This window comes from Triturus cristatus, chromosome 10, assembly GCF_964204655.1.
Source record: "Triturus cristatus chromosome 10, aTriCri1.1, whole genome shotgun sequence".
NCBI lineage: Eukaryota > Metazoa > Chordata > Amphibia > Caudata > Salamandridae > Triturus > Triturus cristatus.
The window spans coordinates 585,657,033-585,680,530 of record NC_140593.1 but is presented as its reverse complement, the minus strand read 5'-3'; the positions used below and the strand labels follow the sequence as shown (position 1 = coordinate 585,680,530).

The following is a 23,498-nucleotide window of genomic DNA, read 5'->3' as shown; positions in this document are numbered from 1 at the left end:
GTATGTCATGAGTGAATTGTATCCGTGTGTCGATGATGTTGAGTTTTTGAAGCTCATCTTGGAGTATTCTTTTTGGACCTTGCCAGATCAAGAAAATATCGTCGATAAATCTGACGAACATTTTACTGTGGGATTTCCAAACTTCTTTCGACAAAATCCATTCCTCTTCAAACCTACTCATAAACATATTAGCATACGCTGGTGCTGCTGAATTGCCCATTGATGTACCAGTAAGCTGCTGGTACCAATCCTCTTTCCATATAAAGTAACTGTTGAACAATGTGAACTGTAGAAGTTTCATCAAGAAAACTTTGAAGTCCTCTGGCAAATCTGTACCGAGTAATCCATTTTCTATTGCTTCAATGCCCATGGAATGTGGAATGGAGGTGAAGAGGGACGTAACGTCTATGGTACATAAATGGATGTCTTCAAGATTCTCTATAGATAAGTTGTTAAGCTTGTTAAGAAAATCCGTGGTGTCTTTGATGTAGGTACTTGTAGCTGTGACTATGGGTTGTAAATATTTGTCAAGAAGCTTGCCCACCGGCTCGTGGATGCTCCCACAGGTGGAGACTATTGGTCTACATGGAGGTCTCTGTAAGCTCTTGTGTATCTTTGGGACCAAGAAAAATCTAGGGCTTTTAGGATAAGTCGTGATGAGATATTTTCTCGTTTTTTCATTGATGGTTCCATTCTTGGTTGCTTCGTCTAGTATAGCATCCAATGTCAGCTTGAAATCGTTGGTAGGATTTGTTTCTAATTTTAAGTATGTATTGGTGTCCGCGAGGTGAAGAGACGCTTGTTCCTCATAGTATGATGTATTTAAGATAACTATGGCTCCACCTTTGTCAGCTTTTGTGCAGGTTATAGCTTTATTATTAGCAATGTTTTTTAGTGTGTGCATCTCCTTGATGGTATAATTTTTCCTCTTGGTTTTCGGTTGACAATTCAATTTTTTCAGGTCATTAAAGACTAAAGTCTCAAAAGTATCCAGCGTCTTATGTGAAGACGGCGGCATGAAGGTGCTCTTGGGCCTTAAGCCAAGTAATTGATCTGGCTCACTAGACTTGGATTTTTGAATGACATTGTCGAAAAAGTGTCGTAAGCGTAACTTTCGCATGAGCTTGAAAAACGCTATATTAAGCTCCAACTTATTGGTCTGTGATGTCGGTATAAATGAAGTTCCTTTTTGTGACGTTTTGATTTGAATGTCGTTGAGGTGATGGTCCGAGATATTTATGACTAAGTTGTCTGTGGTGTAATTTTCTTCGGCTTGTCCTTCTTTCCTGTTACTGTGCGTGTTTGTGGGGGTTCTTTTACCTTTTCTTTTGCCCCTCCTGGGTCGTCTTGTGCCTCTGGGCCTACCGCTAAAAAAGGCTCAGTAAAGGTTGTAGGGGTTTCGTCACTAATTGTTTGTGGAGTGGCTGTTGCTTGTATGTGTTGCACAGTAGGTATATTAGTTGCTGGTTTTGGAGGTTGATGTCTCGCGAATCTTCTCTGTTGGTTCATCGTGTCTCCTTCCGAAGATGAGGTGTCTGTGTTAGCCGAATACGGCTTATTTTGTCTCCTTTTGGCGTAAATTTCCGCCCATGAATACACTTCTCCCATCTTGTAGTCAATGGTATCACGTCGTAGTTTGCGAATTTTGCGCTCATTTACTTCTGCTGTGTGTTTCGACAATTGCATGTTAATGTCTTCCAAGATTTTTCCAAGATTTTTCCAAGTTCTTCTGGAGATAAACTATTTTCCAGTTCGGTTTTGACTTTAGAAATGTCTTTGGCTAGTTCTTCTAAAATGTTGGATAATTCTTCAATAATTAGAAGAATTAAGTCAAGCGAACATTTGTTTAATATCGCGTACCAGCGATCTTTAAACTTCTGCAATTTCTTACAGAGAGAAGGCTTTAATGGGATCCTCAATCCTCTCGGAATCCTTTGTGCACGGTGGTACTTAACCAAAGTACTTGCGTGCAGGCGTTGATTTACTTCTTTTTTGGACAGATACAACAACTGTCTCATGTTTTGTTCCTTGGTACGGCCAGTGGCCAGTTCGGTAGCATCCTCGTGTATGAGTGCGTATATTCTGTCTACTTCCTCATTGCTGAATGCAAAAGTTTCTGCGCGAATGTCTGTGAGGTTGAAAATCTCATCCATGTTTAAGAAAGGTAAGTGCGTGCTGTCCTGGCTTCAGAGTCAGAATAAACTTGAAAGAACTTGGGGGTATTTAGCTGGACGCAGTCACCCTATGAAAGGAAACAATATCAAGGTCAGAGCTACAGCAACATGCGACAGTGCAAACCTTATTTACATGATCAAATGCCCGTGCGGGAAGGTTTACATTGGACAAACTGAACGCAAGATTAAGATGCGACTTAATGAGCACAAGTCCAACATTCGCACCAAACAGTTGAAATCGACAGTGGCACAGCATTACCTGGAAGCAGGCCACAGCATCAGTCAATTACGCTATTGCGTATTAGAGACAGTTCCCAGACTAGAGGGTCGAGATAATCATAATGAACTTCTCAAAAGAGAGAATTACTGGATATCCCTTCTATGTAGCATGAAGCCAAATGGTCTCAACGACCGTATGGAATTTAATTGTTACCTTTAAAGTTACAACAGCGCTAATATTTGATCATTAGCTTACTTGGTCCTGCCTATAGCCTTTACCATGTGGTTTAATGTAATTTTTCACCATGATATTTAATGTTTCATTCATCGTATAATGTGTCATTCATCTTTCCTTCAATCAGATATTTTCCTTGTTATTATTTACTGTTACCATCTCCTTGCTGGAACAGATGTCACCCACTACACACGTTCTGTCTACACCATTATAGTTAATTTAACTCTCCGTTTTCATTTTGAATACCAGTGCGCTTTTATTTTTATTTTTTCGACCCTTATCACCTTTCATCACCTTCCTCACCGTTCATGGAATAACTAACTTTATTAGCACTAACAACCGACACTTTTATCACAACGTTGCCCCGGTTGCTTAGCAACCCTAGTTCATTTAATACACTTCCGGGTTGCATGCTCGGGTTTTACTTCCGGAGCACACTACGCGAGAATCATCACGTTTAACTCAGTAAGAACATCACTGTTCGATTCTAAAAGCATGTTTTTTAGCCGCGACGCATATTGGATTGCATGGAGCACTATAGCACACATTTAAAATTCATTGGTCTTACTCTAACTAATATCGAAAACACACACGTTTACTAGCACGTTTTATTATAACACACCCCGAGCCAGCTTAATTGATTCCCGTTCTGTATTCACTCAACAGTGCACTTAGCTAACCTCACGGACCTTCCTGATATTACGGACAACTGCATAATAGAAAGCCGGCTCACTGCGAAACACGTCGGATTAATGCTGTCACCACGCATAGTACTGTATGATAATGCTCACAAATACCGATCGTTTTTAAACATTTTGTATTCCGTAACATCACAGTTATTGTATATAACCACGTACCTGTCCAGAATCATTTATTGAGTGCTACGCTTTTTGTTTACATTATAGAAACGTTTCCCCTGATGAAGGCATGTTATGTTAATGCCGAAATGCATTGGGACTCCGCATTGGAATAATGCTAAAAGAAAACTTTAAAGAAACTTGTGTGTGAATAAAACACCATGAAACATCAACCTATGTAGAACTTTTGATTACTTTATTGAAACCCAATTGAGGGGAATAGGAGCCCGGGGGACTCCACTCAGTTGAGTGGCGCAACCGACTTCATTGTATCACATTACGCTCTTTGGTCAGAGAGCGATTCCCCGAGGACCCGACAACTATACAAACATTTGAACTTTCAAATAGCAGTGCGTCCAGCTAAATACCCCCAAGTTCTTACAAGTTTAAAGATAAAGGGCCTCATTTATAAGGGAATGCACCTTATTTATGAAATATGGTGCATTCCTGTCCTTTCCGCCTGCGTTGGCACACAAATTGTTGCCCAGCGCTAAAATAGGCAGGATTGTTTTGTGCAGGAAGGGGCACCTTCCTCCACAAAAACAATCCTGAGAGGGGTTTTCCTCATTCTATGTGTGCTGCAGAATGCAGCACACATGGAAAGAGAAATACACAAGGAGAAATGAAAACATTTCTCCTCGTTACGCCTGCTGTGGGGGTGTAAGGTTTTGGCGCTGGACAATTTTACATGGTTTTGTAAATCTGGGGCAGTGTCAAAATCCATTCGTTTGACAGCACAGCAGTCTAATGGTGCAGTGTCAAAATCCATGGGTGTTGTGTGGGAACACCCACCTCAATGCTTATGGAACGCCTACTTGACATAGAGTAAGGCAACACAGTGACTTGCGCTGCTTTGTCCTAGTCCAGATCCATGAGGCCATGCAAAGCCACGCAGGGTGACTTTGCGTCACCTCATAGATAGGATTGAGAAGCTTGTGCTGCTGGAACTTCAAACAAAGTGACGCTCCAGCAGCCAAGCCTCTCATAAATCATCCCCAAAATATTTTGTTCGTTTTTTAGGTCTTGCACCATCAGGTAGCTACATATAAAATAATGGGTAGCTTAAATGAAAAATACATTTTAAAAAGTTGTTACTCAGTGGGAAATGCACTGTAGTACATTATGAAACCTCTATTAGTTAATGCACTGCAGAGGTATGTGTGTAACCAGAGAGCCACAGAATTGAATTTGGTTGGTGCAGTGGAGAATAGTGACTTACGTATTTTTAGTGCTACAGGGTCACAACCTGTGTCAGAAAGTACTGTAAATGTGTAAATCAAGTATTTTATACTTGCATTACACACATTATAAGATGGAATTCTACAAATGGTGCATAGTTTTAGGATAAAATGGAGCTTACAAAATGTGAACGTTAGTAACGCAATGTTTTGTTTTTTGCATAACTGTCTCTTCAACACCTCATCAGGGGTGCTAAGCGCTGTTTAAATACAATTACGATTAAAAGCATGCACTTCACAGCCCAGTTGTTAACTCTTCCAACTACCACTCAAATAAAAAGATTTTTGCCATCACAATGCTTGGAGTGATTCGAGCAATTAAAGCCAGAACCGCTCCCAAGCGCCCATTACTCTTGCAGATTAACTAATATTGCACATTTGCATTTCATTCAGGCAAGCAGGCACCCTGGCACGAAGGATTGTTTTGCCTGTCTTCCAGGCTTCTTTGTTTGACAGCACAGCAGTCTAATTCAATTAACTTCAGCTGAAGCATTCTCACGATCGGAATGATTGGGAAGAGCGCATGTTTTGGATTCCAGGCAGAAGTGAGGCCTGGAAATGCGCATCCCCCTTCCCAAGACTCTGCGGCCCCCCTTGGGGTCACGCCCCCCAGATTTAAGACCTATGCCTTAGATCGATTGTAAAAGTCTAATGAAATGTTGCAAAGGAAACTCATTGAGTCTATCCTTTTGAGGATCTGGACTGTGACGCAGTTCCATTCAGGAAGTTGGTTTGTTTGAACTTCACACTTTGATCTGTCAGCGAAGAGGGCATTTTTAATGGCTTTTTCCTGGATAAAGTGGAAACCTATTTATTTCAGCCATCTCCTTCTAATGGAGGAAAGCAAGTCCCTATATGACTATTGTCCTTTCCAGCACCTGAAGGTCAGCTGGTTACATTGCTTAAAATAGACAATATAGATGAAATATTATAGATGAAATATTATTAGCAAGACTCTCAAGCTGATGTGCTTTTTTCGTCCTGCAAAATCCACAGAGGCTCATTTCTTACCAGAAAAGGCTACTGTTAAGTGTGGCGTCAGGCTGTCTTATTTCAGTCCTGTTATTCACCTATTTGTCCATGTTGTTTTACATTATTATGTGGCATGCACTGCAGTAATAATCATGTGCTGACCATCCCCCACTTTACAAAAGTCACCTGCAGATTTGCCTTTTGCATATCCAGCACCGACCAATTCACTCCAACGTCCAGTAGATGAGACCGACGTGATCCCATTTGGCCGAGAGTAGAAGCTTACTTCCCTTTAAAGGCAGAATATTGTTCCAGTGAACAATCTCCTCTTTACCTCTGATTCTCAGGACACTTGAGCCACAAGTCAGCATGGTAGCTCTCTGTGGCTTTTTCTAGCTCGTCACCGTAAACATGAGATCTTCTTCCCCTCGGAGGACCGTGGGACTGTTGTAATAGGGGCTTCTGTGTTATGTTGTGATGATTTGTGTACTATGTTATGGAGCATGGCTACTCACCGGTGTGGGTATCCATGCTCTGAGCGGGTGTGAGGGGTAGGAGCCTGAGTCCGAGTACAAGGATGGTTTTCCAGGTCCCATGTAGATGGATTAGAAGAGCCAGGTTTTCAGCTTCTTCCAGAATTTGCAAAGTGGTAAGGAGGCTCTGATGTGTTGGCGTAGGTCGTTTCAGTATTTGGCTGCGATGTAGGAGAATGAGCGTCCTCCGGTTGCTTCTACTATTGCCGGGGTGGTTCGAGTGAGAGATGCTGATCAAAACTGTCTTGATAGTTGGTGATATGTAGGCTGTGCTTAAGAAAGGAGGGTCCAGTGTTCTATTCACTCCCAACTTCATAATGCCAATGCCCTAGATGTTAGCATCGCCGACACACTTAAACAAAGTCTCCCGTTGGCCAAGTATGTGGTTCTCCACTTAGTCTTTGGCCTCCATAAGAAGAATCATGCCTTGGGTCCCAGGAGGTCCTTGCACTTGCTGTCAGTGAGGATCTGATATTGTTTCAACTAACTTACCTGACTTTTAGATGGATTTTTATTCTGACATCTAAATGTCTAACATCTTGAATTAGCTGTTCTAGACTTCTCAACTTTTAACAGCTACTCTATTCCGACGTGAATTATGGTACCTTTGGGTGCCTGCTCAAAACAATCTGATTTTAACTGTAGCAGGAACAGGTCAGCGACCACTTAGTACATTGTCAGCCAGAAGCGGTATGGGGACCAGGGACTCAGTACCAGAACTGCCAGAGAGAATGGGTTCATAGCCTCTGCCCCGCTTAATGCCAACCCCCTGCATCAATATGCTGGATTTAATGGTGGTCTACCTAGCTCTTTGACCTACCTTCCTACCCCTTCTTGCAAGGGTGCGGTGTTCCTCATAGGCAACTTTTCAACAAATATATTTCAGTCTCTTCTGTTCATTCCGGCTCCGACGGATCACTGATGCAAACGGTTGCAGAGAATTGAGGAGCACGGAGGTATCCCTCCGCCTAACAAAGATGGCGACCTACACACGCCGGTTAAGGTTGTTTGAGTCTCTTAAGGAGCGCTTGCATTAAGTTGAGAAGTACAGTTGTCTCCCGCTGCACATTCAAGATGGCGACTTATACGCGCCTGTGGATGTTTTTTGAATTCCATAACTTAATTGATTGAAGATAGGATACTTAAACACAGTGTTGGTGTGTGAAGTGGACGACTGCGCCCTGAGGAGACGCCTCAAAGATATTGGTGTTGAAAAGTCGCCAAAATCCCCCGAATGGTTGTGAGCTGGAGTGAACAGAAGGTTCTGGCTAATTTATGAAAGCTACACTTGATACTTTAAACCCTTAGAAGTCCATAAACCACTGGGGACTGTACAGTGCATTGATGTTGTAAATATTGTCTATTCTATGTATTATGCGAGCACTGCGTCGTCCGCACTAGTGAATCCCTTTTTCACACTATACCTGTGTTTATTTTCAATTGTAATTATACATATTTGACGGAAATTCTGCCTGTCCAGCCCATATTTTATTAAATATCAATGTGTGCGCTTTGAGGACTTGACACTGAAGAATGTCTGTGGTTTTAAATTAACTGTTTATTGTAAGTGAAGAAGTATAATTCAGAGCTCACATGCCATTGAATGATTACACGGACTTAAAATAAGTCCCACATGAATTTCTCTAACATGCATGGTTTCTTCTTTAATAGCCTGCTTCAGAGTTATTGGCTTTTGCACTGGTTATTTGTGATGGCATCGTTGATTGGCAGTTTTGCCTTTTGAAAGTGGCTATAGGTCATCTGGGAACTGTAAATTAGTTATAAAATATTCCCAAACAATTTGAAGATGGTATCGAATGTATCAGGACACATAATCATGAGCGGGAGGCATTCTTGGAATGCTTTTTTATTTAGAATTTATTTTAATGTTTTTTCACCTAAAGAAAAAACATTCCAAGATGGCTTCCTGTGTGTGCTCATGCATGCTGAGGTACTGGTGGCAAGCTTAGATTTGTTTTTTCATGTATTTTATTATTTACCTACCATTCAAAGATAGCCGAAAACTATTTTCTATTGGTAAAGTATGCACAGGATGCAGCACAAACGAATTGAAGCAAGCAGTCTGGTAGCAGTGTTAAAAAGGTTTTGGAAAAATGAAAAAAAAAAACAAGTGGGGTGCAAATAGGAGTGGGGGTAGACCATCAGACGAATGGGAGATAAGACGATAATGTGAAGCGGGAATACAAACCGTGACAGTCAGGAGCAGTAGTAAGGTCTCTCAGACGGAGATACGAGTCCCTCATTTACTAGAATGCAAGGACAATCGAAGCGTACAGTAAAAGCTGCTAGGATGGGGCAGAGAGCGAGTTGCCTGTGGACTGGTCTAAGATGTGATTGACCGTGTCTCAAAGCAATGACTGGAAAGCAAAGAATACAGAAAGCCAGTTATTTGAAGTGGGATTTATACGGCTCAATTTAACTATATGTTAAAGTATTCAGTACAGTAGTTCTGTGGTCAAAATCTAAAAAGGAATCTCCTCAGGCAGATTCAAAGACACGTCAAATGAAAAAAGCGCCACTGATGAAACCCCTAAAGAATGTCACAGCAGTGTGTAGAATCATGTCAGAGTATCCTCATAGGGCCTTGGACCAAAAGCGAGAAATACAGGCTTAAACCAAGGAAGATACCTGACTGAGGTGAGTTCCTCAAAAGCCAGGTAGTATCACTGATGTCACTGCCTCCTAATTACAGCACAGCTTGCTGGGCACACATCCAGAGGTGGTGATGGCTGCTTTCCTGGCAGGAGGGAGGGACCTCAGCAGGGGTGGTGTTTCATGGTCACAGTAAACAAAATAGGTCTGTCCCCGCAAGAAAGCATGCACCACTCGGAGAATACAGTGTAACAAACAACATAAATTTGGAGACAAATTAGCAACTCACTGCTTCACCATATGCTACTAGAAAACCCTGAAACCAAAGTACAGTAGTTTAGCATGAAATGGATTTAAATGTATGTGCTTATGGTGTCGTATATTTGATAAAAATATACTCTCTTTTTTTAGGTGAACTCAATATTGACAAAACCAAAGATTTGTATAGAGATCTCTTAATGGTCTTCGACAAACTTATTTTACCTACGCACGCTTGTTGCCACGTCCAGTATTTCATGTTTTACATCTGCAGTTTTAAGCTGGTGAGTATTGTAGTGTATGTACACTTTTGTGTTTCCTTTGTAGCAGCAAAATCATTATATTCGAGGCATGTGAGCCGTAGATCACATGCCTTGCATACTTCTGCCATCTAGTGTTGGGTCCGGATGTTTACAAGTTGTTTTTCTTCGAAGAAGTCTTTCCAGTCACGAGGTAGGTGATAGTGCGTATGGGCATCGACTGGATTGTTTTTTTCCGCCATGGGGTTCAGACGTGAATTGCTGCACTCCGGTTCGACACCGTTTCTCGGGTTCCCCTCGGTGCGCAATCCACTTACCCTCAATGGTTTTGTTTTCGATCGCGTATTTCCCTTTCTCCGCGTATCGTAGTTAATAACAAAAGTTCTCCAGTATTGGGGTGTCTTTCATAGATTCACATGCTTGAATATTCCCCGTCGTCGAAGTGGGAGTCCCACAGTACATAATATAGCAATATAGTAATAACATAAGCCTAATCGGCATAAAAGAAAGAAAAACCATAGAGTTTTCATGGATAGACAACTTGTCACCTCTATAACATATCACTGTCGTTATGTTCTAGGTCAAATCCAGCCAATCAGGTGTCCGCACCCTCTAGAACCCTCTCCCCAGAGACTCGGGCTCTCATATTTTCTACCGCACGTCGTGTGAAGGGAGTCTCCCTGAGCTTGCTCAGTTTTTTTCATCTCATATTTCACAGAAGATTGAGTCTATGATGTCTACAACCAAGAAATCCCTCTTCAGACCTTGTGGGAGTTGTGGTAAACTGAGACTTCATTCTGAAGATCCTCACAAAAAATGTATTTATTGTTTATATCCTGAACATCAGGTAAAGGATTGTAACATTTGTAGAACCTTCTCACAGAAAACTTTGAAGGATAGAGAAGGGCGTCTCCTTCTGTGGCTGCAGAAGTTGAAGACTTCAGAAAATCCTGTTTCAGATGTGGAGAGTGTGTCTTCCATCCAAACTGCTCCCTCTTTGAAAAGGTCCTGTGACTCTCAAAAAGTTTCTCCTAGAACTAAGGTGGTGAAGAAACATCATGGAGACAAGATTACTACCCAACCTTCTACTTCAAGAGGGGTGATTTCCCCCCCCAGGAGTCTCTCTGTATCCTTGACGCCCGAGATCTGATTCTCAGGCGTCTAAGACTCCATCTGCGCAGTTTTTACCTCGGAAACTGCCTCTCTCGTTGACGAGCTCTTCAACGCTTCCTCCGTCGACGAGAGCTGCGGTCGTCGCATCTTCATCGACGACCTCGGCATCTATGTCTATGAAGCCAACGATGATCATGTCGTCGGCGTCTTCACCGTCGACGCTGGTATCAGTTAAGGTGAGACCCATTTCATCGACGCTACCCTTAACTTCGTCGTCGACGGCTATCATGCATAAGAAGAAGCAGACGTCGTCGACAGGTGCTTTGTCGTCGACGGGTGCTTAGTCGTCGACGGGTGCTTAGTCGTCGACGGGTGCTTAGTCGTCGACGGGTGCTTAGTCGTCGACGGGTGCTTAGTCGTCGACGGGTGCTTAGTCGTCGACGGGTGCTTAGTCGTCGACGGGTGCTTCGTCATCGACGGGTGCTTCGTCGTCGAAGGGTGCTTCGTCGTCGAGGAGTGCTTCGTCATCGACGGGAACTTTGTCGTCGACGAGTGCTTCTTCGTCGGCGGTGGCCTTGTCGTCGACGGTAGCCTTGTCGTCGACGGTAGCCTTTACATTGAATGGAGGTGCACTGAACATAGAAACAAAGTCCAAAATTATTTTAAGCTTTTCTTTGTTTAATTTTTATTTCAAGTAGATAGATACAAAAAACCACAGCCAACGCGTTTCGTTCCTTTCAAGATATAGTTTCTTAACGGAACTTCTTCAGGGCTGTAATAAGAAAATAGAAAAAATATATATATATAATACAATCATTAAAACTGACGGACATACACATATATTTACATACATTTAAAACCACTTTTAGTGTCTTTTCTATCAATCCCGTTATACCAAGATTAGATTTGTATTTACAAATTATGTACACATTTTTCATTTTTCTTTGTTATGCACGTCCATTTGTACTACATAAACATGGAGATTCCAAAATTTCATGGTTGACTATTATAAGAGAAAGGAGCTCTAATGTATCAACACAATATTCAAAGACTCCGTATGACATGATTTGGATAGTCTCGACAATCTTTCATTTTCCATCTATTTAACTAAAGATGAAACTCATAATGTTCTAGCTATCATCTTACCTCAAAGTGACAGCAAATTAAATGCAGGTTTAGCCTTGTCGTCGACGGTAGCCTTGTCGTCGACGGTAGCCTTGTCGTCGACGGTAGCTTTGCCGTCGACGGTGGCTTTGTCGTCGACGGTGGCTTTGTCGTCGACGGTAGCCTTGTCGTCGACGGTAGCCTTGTCGTCGACGGTAGCCTTGTCGTCGACGGTAGCCTTGTCGTCGACGGTAGCCTTGTCGTCGACGGTAGCCTTGTCGTCGACGGTAGCCTTGTCGTCGACGGTAGCCTTGCCGTCGACGGTGGCTTTGTCGTCGACGGTGGCTTTGTCGTCGACGGTGGCTTTGTCGTCGACGGTGGCTTCCTCGTCGACGGTGGCTTCCTCGTCGGCGGTGGCTTCCTCGTCGGCGGTGGCTTCCTCGTCGGCGGTGGCTTCCTCGTCGGCGGTGGCTTCCTCGTCGGCGGTGGCTTCCTCGTCGACAGCAGTTCAATGGCGAATTTCAGCACCAGCAACGATGGCTACGACTCCAACTCTGGATTTGCTACCATTAGAGACTTCAAACTCTCTGCTTCAACGCTGGCATTCGTCTCTGGATACCCTGATACCACTTAAAACACCTGTGCAGCCTCCTGAAGTGCTGTTTTCATCTGACAATGAGGAATACGAGGATGACAGATTTCGGGCTGCTCGCAGTCCTTCAGAACTTTTAATTAAATGTCAGGACTCAGATGATGATGAGGAGGACTTGCAACAAGATGATTTCTCATCTTATGACACGCATCCAGTTCAGGAACCTCCTATGGCACAATTGCCTTTAAGTCTGATTTCCAATTTACAGTACATGCTGGATGATTATTATCGCCGTTTTCCACGGTCTGGGCATACCACTCCAACGCCGCAGACACCTCAACAACCTGTTTTTACTAGGGAAACGGTAGCCACACCTACATCAGTGACCAGAGAACAATCTCTTGGGGTTCCTCCAATCACACTTGAAGATATGGTCGAGGAACAAGATGATGACGCTGACGAAGAGGAAGGTGAGCTGGATGATGCTTCCCTCCTTTCTGACTGGGACAACTATCAGATTCAAACACCTTCTCCCGCTGATCCAGCTCCTTTGGATTCTCCCCCAGTTGACATTGGTGGTTTTCATTTGCTCATGGAAAGAGCAGCTAAAAGATTTCACCTCCCTATGACAACCAGAGAGGAGGATTGTTTCTTATATGACTTTAAGGACCAACCTCAAAAGCAGGTCCGCTGCATTCCAATCATTGATTTTATATGGCAAGAGGGCCTTAAATTGATAAACTCCTAATTCGATTCCAGCCATCCTTCCTAGGATAGACAAAAAATACAAGGCTCCTCCAAATTCTCCTGCCTGTTTAATTTCGCAAACAAAGCCTGATTCCATTATTACTCAGGCAGCCCAATGCCGATCTAGAAACCCTTTATCTCCTTTGTCGGCACCCCCTGATCGCGAAGGTCGACGGCTGGATTGTATAGGGAAAACATTTTCCACTATGGCGGCAGCTACTGTACGAGCGGCCAATTCTTTGGCGATCTAAGGCCGCTACGATCGCCAAATGTGGTCAGACATTTCATCTCTGATTAATCTTATTCCTGAATCATCCAGACCAGAGGCTTTGAAGATTCTCTAAGAGGGAGAAAGAATTTCTTCGGAGATTATAGATTGCGCCATTGATGTGTCTTCTTCTGGCTTCCGTCTTTTGGCAGGTATTGCAGTCCTCCGGCGTCAGGGCTGGTTACGGGCTACGTCCTTTCGTCAAGAGGTGCAAACAAAAATCCTGGACATGCCTTACGACGGCGAGTCCCTTTTTGGCCAGCATATAGATGATGCCCTTCAGGCAATTAAGAAGGACACTGACACAGCTCGTGCTTTAGGGTCTTTGCAATTCAAAAAACAACCTTTTCGAGGCGCAAGAGGTCGTGGTTCCTCTTCTTCCTTTCGAGGCAATTCAAACCAATACAGGCAAGGACAGAGCCGCTATTCCTCTCAAAACCAGCAATCTTATCGGCAGTAAAATTCTTCCAATTACAGGCAATACAGAGGCAAATCTTCTTACAGAGGAAAGGATTCCTCAAAGAAACAATGACTCTCATTACCCTCAGTCACGGACTCCCCCAAAACTTGGAGGTCGAATCTCCCGCTTCTACTCCAAATGGTCGCAAATAACCACCGATCAATGGGTTCTCGATATTGTGCGCAGGGGACACGCTTTGAAATTTATAAAGATTCCTCCAAATACTCCACCAAGAGGTCCCCCGCCTGCACACTTGAAAGAGCTTCTGAATCAGCTAAACATTCTATTGAGAAAGGGCGCGATCGAAGTGGTACCAAAACTACAGAAGGGCAGGGGGTTCTATTCAAGGTTCTTCCTTATACAGAAAAAGTCGGGAGAATGGCGTCCCATTTTGGATCTACGAGCCCTGAACAAATATATAAAGACACAAACTTTTCGTATGTTGTCCCTACAGAGAATTCATGACAACTCTAGATCTGCAAGACGCTTATTTTCATCTTCCCATATTGTCAAGACACAGAAAATTCCTCAAATTCAGGGTGGCCGGACGAGATTTTCAATTCAAGGTCCTGCCATTCGGCCTTCGTTCTGCTCCCTGAGTGTTCACAAAAGTCCTTGCACCGGTGGCACCTTACCTTAGTCTTTCGCCCTAGTGTCCAAACAAACTCTGTTATGCAGATCCCTGTTCCAATCTCTGGGCCTCACACTGAACTTAGAAAAATCTCAGTTGCGCCCGGCTCAAAACAGATTGTTCTTGGGAGCCATTCTGGATGCCAGTCTAGGGAAAGCTTTTGTGTCACACGAACGGCGACAACGTCTTCGCGATCTAGCGACCTCTATCCACCTAAAAGAGTTTGTTTCTGTCCGACAGTTGAAATCTTTCCTAGGGATGCTGTCGTCCTGCATTCCTTTAGTCCCTCACTGCCGCCTGAAGATGAGACCTGTCCAGGAAGAACTGGACAAGCAATGGGCTCAGGCACTTTCAACGACATAGTCAGAGTCACCCTTCGCCTAAAAAGGGCTCTTTTATGGTGGACTCACGAAGAACATGTCTCCGTGGGGCGTCCTTTTCTGGCGGACACTCCACAATTCACCCTCACCACCGACGCATCTCTCGAGGGTTGGGGCGCCCACTTGCAGGGACTAACTGTGAAAGGCAAGTGGTCGGTTCATCAAAAGACAAGACACATCAACCTGTTAGAATTACTGGCCATTTTTCTGGCTCTCAAAGCTTTCCAAACCATCATTCATGGAAGCACGGTGTTGATCCGGACGGACAACACAACGTGCATGCACTATATCAACAAGCAAGGAGGCACGAGGTCCGTTCTGTTGTCCCTTCAGGCTCAAAAAATCTGGGATTGGGCGATTCAACATCACATCGCCCTCACAGCAGTGCATGTTCCGGGAGCGTCCAACATTCTTGCGGATTCCCTAAGCAGATCCTCCACGACCAATCACGAATGCGAATTGCACCAACCCATTCTGGATCATATATTCCAACTATGGGGTTCCCCAAATCTGGATCTTTTCGCAACTTATCTGAACCGAAAATGCCAGTTCTACGCAAGTTGGCTTCCCCAACCAAAGTCGTGCGGGAATGCCTTTTTGATTAACTGGTCCAAAATTTATGCTTACGCCTTTCCACCGATACCTCTAGTCCCCAAGGTTCTACGGAAAATGAGGAAAGAACCCTGTCGGCTCATCCTTATAGCCCCCCCGATGGCCTCGACAAATATGGTTCACGGAACTGCTGCTCCTGTCTCAGTGCGAACCGATCATGCTTCCTCCTCTACCGAATCTTTTGACCATGGAACACGGTCAAATTTGTCATCCCGATCCTGCATCTCTACACTTGGCGGCTTGGAACCTGAGTACTTTAAATTTGTGAATTTGGACATCCCTTTGGACTGCCGAGAAGTCTTCGCAAAAGCTAGAGCTCCTTCTACTGTGAAAACATATAAACTCAAATGGAAACGATTTTGTTCATGGTGCAGTGATGCCAGTATTCATCCAATGCATTCCAAGCCGGAACAACTTTTACCTTTCTTTTTGCACCTAGCAAAATCAGGTCTTTCATACGCTACCCTTAAAGTCTTTTTAGCAGCAACGTCACGATTCCGACAAGATGGCTCTAACTCCCTTTACTCGTCAGGAGTAATACAACAATTCTTCAAAGGGCTTTTCCGAATGTTTCCTCCGATACGTCGGCCTCCTCCTCCTTGGCATCTCAACGTTGTATTGGCGCAGCTCATGAGATCGCCATTCGAGCCAATCCATAAGGTCAGCCTCAAATATGTCACGTGGAAGACTTCTCTCCTCCTGGCTCTTACATCCTCACGCCGGGTCAGTGACTTGCAAGCATTTACCATTAACCCTTCTTTTCTTCAATTTACTAAAGATTCTGTCCTGCTTCGCACCAATCCGGCCTTTATCCCTAAGGTACCATCTGATTTCCACCTCAATGAGCCGGTTGTTTTAAAAAAAAAATTTCCAAATCCTCAAACTTTTGCAGAAAAGTCACTTCATTCTTTGGATGTCAAACGATGCCTCAAATTTTATCTTCAGAGAACTGCTGCTATTCGTAAAAATGACCAACTCTTTCTCGCCTACGGACGGATGCGACAAGGTCATCCTGTCACCAAACAATCTATAGCACGTTGGATATCTTCTACTATTGCCTTTTGTCATCAACAAGCAGGGAAACCTCTCGCTTCTACCGTTAAAGCGCACTACACCAGGAAGGTTTCTTCTTCTACTGCGTTTTTTGCTGGAGTCCCTCTTCAATCCATCTGTAGAGCGGCGACATGGTCCAGCAGACAGACCTTTACGAGACACTACTGTCTGGATGCTGCAGATAACACGGATACAGCCGTGGGACAAGCAGTCCTTCGTAATCTTTTTAAATAAGGTGAGCCTCTGATGCTTCCCTCCTCCTGTATACCAGGTACTTTTATTTATTTATTTATTTATTTATTTATTTATGTATAGATGTATATATTTATATATATATATATATGTATATTTATATGCATATAGTCTTTTGCACTGTATATGCTATTGTTTTGATGCTTATGTACCTTGTATTATTCTGCTTCTCTGCTCACTACTCTTATTCAAGCATGTGAGTCTATGAAAGACACCCCAATACTGGAGAAGAACAAAAGTTACTTACCTGTAAACTGTGGTTCTCCAGTATTGGTGTCTTTCATAGATTCACATGCGACCCACCCACCTCCCCTCAGAGGCTCTAATTATGTATTTGACTATATGTCACTCTTGTGCTACGAAAATCTGAGAGCCTGAGTCTCTGGGGAGAGGGTTCTAGAGGGTGCGGACACCTGATTGGCTGGATTTGGCCTAGAACATAACGACAGTGATATGTTATAGAGGTGACAAGTTGTCTATCCATGAAAACTCTATGGTTTTTCTTTCTTTTATGCCTATTAGGCTTATGTTATTACTATATTGCTATATTATGTACCGTGGGACTCCCACTTCGACGACGGGGAATTTTCAAGCATGTGAATCTATGAAAGACACCAATACTGGAGAACCACAGTTTACAGGTAAGTAACTTTTGTTCCTCTTTTTTATCGTAGAAACTCGTGGAAGGCCTACCTGGGCCGGTCCGCCTCACAGTAAATGGAACAGACTCCATTGAAATTCTGCCCTCGGTGCCCCGTGAAGTTCCTGCGCACCGACTCACACGAAGTGTGCGACTTGTGCTTATCTCTGGAGCACAACGAACAGGACTGTGACACGTGTAAATCTTTACATTTGAAGAAAATGCTCCGCGACCGTCTGGCTCAACATCGCAACATAGTCAGAACACCAGCTCAATTCTGGACTTCTTCGGAAAAGATTCCGAACAAGAAACTGGCTATGTCATAGGGCCCGATGAAGAACAAGAAGAGCCTATTTCCATTTCCGATGTGGACAAAGACATTCCGCAGGGTCAGCGTATCGTGAATACTGATCCTCCCTTGCCCCAGATTCCAACGCGCCCAAGAAAAAGGCTCCGGTCCCACCTCTGCCTTCGGGACATGGTCGGCACCGAGAACATGTTTCCAACGCCCCGCCTTCGGGCTTGGCACCGAAATATACGTCAAAGTCTTCCGGCTCGGGATCGAGTTGCCCACACTCGGGCGCCCAGCCGAATCCTTCGGGGTCGAAACCGAAACCTGTCTCAGGCCCAACTCCTTCGACGCCGAAACAGTCTTCGGAACCGAAATCATCTGCACCCAAGACACCGGCACCGAAAACCTCGGCACTGAAAGATAAAGATGCTCCGATACCAACAATGGAGCCCCGTTTTGACGTCCCGCCTTTAAAACAGGACCAGAAACAAAGGAACTTTACATTAATCCAAAGACTGGACATAATGCGACCAAATTGCCACTTAAACGCAAATCTAAATCAGAGGAATCTTATCACATTCCTTTAAAAAGGAAACGTGTTGGTACTAACCCTTCTCCTCCTCCTTCCCCAGAAACACAGTATTTGCTAATTACCCCTACTAATTTGCCACCACCACACCTGATGATCAGGACAATGGAGATGGGGACAATGGTCCTTCACCTGCAGACCCCTGGAAGGGTTATAATACAGACTCTCCCACAGAAAATGATCCTGACCTTTATCCTGCTAAACCCTCTCCATCAGATGACAACGTAGGTTACTTGGAGCTATTAAACATAGCCTCTGAATATCTGGGGTACAATTACATAATAAATCCCTAGAGGAGGATTACCTTTTTGAAACCCTTAGTAGTTCCCAAAGATTCACACTCTCCATGCTCAAAGGTATATTAAGACATGTGGATGACCTATTTAAGGATCCTGTTCGTGCACGTATTCTCACCCCCAGGATAGACAAAAATGATAAACCTGCACCATCAGACCCAGTTTTCATCAAAGGCCAGTTACCGCTAGACTCTTTAGTGGTTTCTAATGCCCGTAAACGTGTCAATTCTCAGACGTCAGGAGTTGCTTCACCTCCGGACTAAGAGTCTAAGCTCATAGATGCCTCTGGAAAGAGAGTAGCCTCCCAAGCTGCAAATTACTGGTGCACTGCTAATACCCAAGCCCTTTTAGCCAGGTACGATAGGGCGCATTGGGACGAAATAGAGCAACTGCTCCAATTCCTGCCTGATGAGCATAAGTCCAAAGCCTAAGACCTAGTGCAAGAGAGAAAGCTCATTTCTAATGTTTCCATTAGGTGTGCATTATATGCAGCAGACACGGCGGCTAGAGCCATTAATACCAGCATACTACTAACAAGTCATGCATGGTTAAGAATTTCAGGGTTTAAACCAGAAGTTCAAACTTCTGTTCTTAACACACAATTTGACAAACAACACCTCTTTGGTCCTGCAGTTGACACGTCCTTAGAGAAAATGAAAATGGACACAGAAGTGGCAAAATCTATGGGAGCTCTACAGTCCCCTTCTAATCGTGGATCCTTTCGGCACACCTATCGTGGGGGGTGCAAAAATATCTCTTCAGACACTGCCTCTACACCGTACAAGGGCAATAATCAGCCCTCTGCTTCCAATGGTTTCTTTAGAGGAGGCTACATAGGCAACAATGGCAAAGGTAGAGGTTCCAACACACGCACCTCCCCCTCAAATAACAAACAGTGACTTGCCTACACTTCCCCCTGATCAATTAACGCCTGTCCGGGAACGTCTCTCACAATTCCTACCTGTCTGACAATTAATAACTACAGACAAATGGGTGCTAGGAATTATCCGTACTGGTTATTGCCTGGAGCTTATCAACAATCCTCCAAACATTCCTCCTCCACGTTCACACAAATGTCACCAGACCATTTACACCTCCTCAAACAAGAACATTCTCTCCTTTTTTAGGGGAGCCATAGAGCCCGTACCACTACAATATCAGGGGTCGGGGTATACTCCCTTTACTTTCTCATACCCAAAAAGGACAGTTCTCTCAGATCTATTTTAGACCATGAGAATTAAATCTTTACATACAATCAGATCATTTTCATATGGTGACGCTTCAACAAGTGCTCCCATTTCTACATCAGGGTGACTTTGTCTACTCTAGACTTAAAGGACACTTATTTCCACATTCCGATACATCCCGCTCATCGCAAATTTCTCAGATTTGTGGTAGCAGGGCAGCATTACCAGTTCAAAGTACTTCCATTCGGAGTCGCCACGACTCCCAGAGTATTTACACAATGTCTGATAGTAGTAGCTGTTCATCTATGAAGGCAACACATTCATGTCTTCCCGTACTTAGACGACTGGCTCATCAAAGCCAGTACGTACCTAAAGTGTCTCCAGCACACTCACATAACACTGCAGTTACTGCATCGACTGGGGTTTACAGTCAATGTGTTGAAGTCGCATCTTGAAACTTCCAACACTCAAAACTATCTAGGAGCCACTTTAGATACTCAAAACAGCCAGAATTCGCAATATTCAGGCTATAATTCTTCAGTTTCAGCCCTCTCACTTACTACCAGCTCGAGTGTATATGAAGTTGCTGGGAATGATGGCCTCTTGCATCATGATTGTTTCCCATGCCAGGCTTCACATGCGTCCCCTTCAAGAATGCTTAGCAAGTCAGTGGAACCAGTCGTAGGGTCTCTTAACCGATCTATTGTTGGTAAGCGGCCGTACTCCTCGCTCTCTGCAGTGGTGGTACCCACAAAAGTTGTGAAAAGGACGGCCCTTCATAGACCCTGTTCCACAGACCATACTAACAGCAGACGTGCCGCTCACTGGTTGGGGAGCTCATCTCCAGAATCACACAATTCAAGGCTTGTGGAGTCAAAAGCAAAAAGCTCTCCACATAAAATCATCTAGAGCTGCTAACAGTGTTTCTTGCACTCAAAGCCTTTCAACTTCACCTTGTAGACAAAGCTGTCCTAGTCTGCACCGACAAGATGACACCTATGTATTATATACAAAAACAGGGGGGAGGGGGGGACACTCTCTCCAACGGTCACACCTAGCTCAGGACATTTGGGAATGGGGCAAAAGCCATCTCCTAGCAGTAAAGAGTCAGATTGCCGGCCTTCTGAGCAGACAGAGGCCGCAAATCCACAAGTGGGAACTTCACCCTCAAGTTGGGGGTTTCCTCAAATAGATTTTTTCACCACACACGAAACGCAAAATGCCTAAGCTTCGCCTCCAGGTATCCATACCCACTCTCCAAAGGCAATGCACTGTGGATGAACTGGACAGAGATATTTGGCTACGCTTTTCTGCCTCTCCCACTCATTCCATCAGTGGTTCAGAAACTTAGGCAAACATCCCTCACACTGATTTTTGTAGCTCCCACATGGGCCCGTCAACCTTGGTTCACGACCCTGTTGGAGCTATCAGAAGTTCCACATCAAAAGCTGCATCTCACATCCAATCTCCTCACACAGAGCCATGATGAAATCAGACCCCCAGATCCCAAAGAACTCAACCTAGCGATCCGGCTCCTGAAGGGATAGAGTTTGGTTATCTGAATCTTCCACCAGACTGTATGAACATTTAGAGAGGCCTGAAGACCTACTACAAGAGCTTGTTATGCAGCTAAATGGAAGCGTTTTGTTATCTATTGTAATAACATCAATCCTCTTGATGCTTTCATACAAAATATCATGTTATTTGTTACACTTGCAGCGGTCAGAATTAGCTTACACTTCTATCCGCCAACATCTCGTTGCAATAGCTGCTTATCTACAAAATAGGCAACACTCATCTCTCTTTAGAGTACCAGTTATCAAAGCTTTTATGGAAGGACTAAAAAGAGTTATACCACCAAGACTTCCACTTGCCACAGTGTGTAATCATAACATAGTCCTCACGTGATTAATGGGCACTCCTTTTGAATAAAAATGTGAACTGCAGTTTCTCTCGTGGAAAATCGCTTTCCTCATTGCAATTACTTCACTGAGGAGAGTGGGTAAGCTATAGGCACTAACCATAGAAGAACCTTTTTTCCAGCTTCACAAAGACAAAGTGGTTCTTCGTACCAACCCTAAATTTCTACCTAAAGTAGTTTCTGCCTTTCACATCAATCAATAGGTTGAGTTACCCGTGTTCTTTCCTCAACTAGATTCAGTGGCAGAACGAGCTCTACATACGTTTTTACATGTAAGAAGAGCCCTCTTATAATACATAGAAAGAACAAAGTCATTTCGTAAGACTAAACAACTTTTTGTTGCTTTTACTCCACCTCACAAGGGCAATCCTATATCCAAATCGGGTATTGCTAGATGGATTGTTAAATGTATTCAGACTTGTTATGCAAAAGCAAAAAGAACTTTAACAATAACCCCTAGAGCACATTCCACTCGCAAAATGGGGGCTACTTGGCTTTCTTAGGAAACATCCCCATAGTTGACATTTGTAAGGCTGCAACATGGTCTACAGCACGCACATTCCCCAAACATTATTGTGTAGATGAGTTAGCAAGACAACAAGCTAATGTGGGCCAGGCATTACTTAGAACACTTTTTCAGACAACTGCAACAGCTACAGGTTAGCCACTGCTTTTGGGAGAATACCGCTGTATAGTCTATGCAAAGCATGTGATTTACAGCTCGCATGCCTCGAACGGATAATGTTACTTACCCAGTAAGCATCTGTTCTTGGCATGCAGAGCTGTAGATTCACATGCGCCACCCTCCTACCCGGGAACCTGTACCTGTTGCAGTTCTTTCTTATCTTGTATACATACGCATGGACATCTCTATTCCACACTTACTAACTCCATTCTCACCCTTTGCGAGAAAACAATCTTAAAAATGGAGTCGATGCTCATGCACACTATCAACAAAAAGGAGGAGTCGCCTACCTCGGAAAGACTTATTCGAAGAAAAACAACTTGCGAACATCCAGACCCAACACTAGATGTCAGCAGTATGCAAAGCATGTGAATCTACAGCTCTACATGCCAAGAACAGATGCTTACTGGGTAAGTAACATTATCCTAATTTTCTGTGGTACCTTTAGTCTTTCCTGACTTTGTTTAACAGCTGGTTGCATGCATGGTCTCGCTGTCGTTGCACTTGTCAAGAAAAACAAAATTTCAGGTCCCAGAATGCCAGGTAATATTGGCTAACAGCCAGAGTGACTGAAGATGAAATCTATGACATGGGTCACATGGTACCAATATTCATGTTCACATGATTTGGATTTGGGATTAATAGTAGAGGTGGAAAAGCCTACAAATAACTCTGAGCCGAACCAGTGCCGAGCCAAGGTCCTGGCTCAGATCCTAGAACCCGAGCCAAACCCTGAAAATATTTACTATGTAAATCATTCAACAAACTTCACATAAAATATACGTTTCTTAAAAACTCAAAGTGTATTTCTTTGGCATGTGGGAGCTTGATGTTATTGGGCACATTAAAGCACTGCACTGGGAAGTACTTATTAAAAGTGGTTGTTTTGTACAAGAGGTAGTCTGAACTCACATGTTTAAAAGTGCACGGTTAATGAAGAAAACAGTGTTTTTGTGAATTACAATATTTGCCCAAGATCACATAATTTAAGCGTAGAAGCCACAATCTATCCAGGTTTTCTGGTTCCGCTTTGTAGAAATCAGCCAGTAAATGGTTATCTATTTATCTTTCCTTATGTTAAGTTCCTTGCTTTTATCTCTCAGGGCATTTTTCTGCAGTGTTAAAAATATAATGCAAATTCCACCCAAAGATATTGGAGCCCTTAATATGAGTGCCAGTTACATTACACAAGGTGACATGCATTATTTATAGGCATAAAGAGATAAAGTGATTTGCCCTGAATAATAAGATCTTAAGCTGATGCAGAGACTCAAACGTGGCTCCCCAGTTCGACAATCGGCATCTATGAACCATAAT

At 43.6% G+C, this 23,498-nt stretch overlaps 1 protein-coding gene across 2 annotated transcripts in view; it reads left to right on the top strand.

The window, feature by feature from the left end:
• Positions 1-23,498, top strand: part of RRN3 (RNA polymerase I transcription factor RRN3) — a 454,090-nt gene that overhangs the window by 199,011 nt on the left and 231,581 nt on the right. For both annotated transcript variants that reach the window (XM_085632098.1, XM_085632099.1), the window contains exon 12: positions 9,253-9,383. In XM_085632098.1, the coding sequence (XP_085488224.1) occupies positions 9,253-9,383 (131 nt within the window). The remainder of the gene's footprint in view (positions 1-9,252; positions 9,384-23,498) is intronic.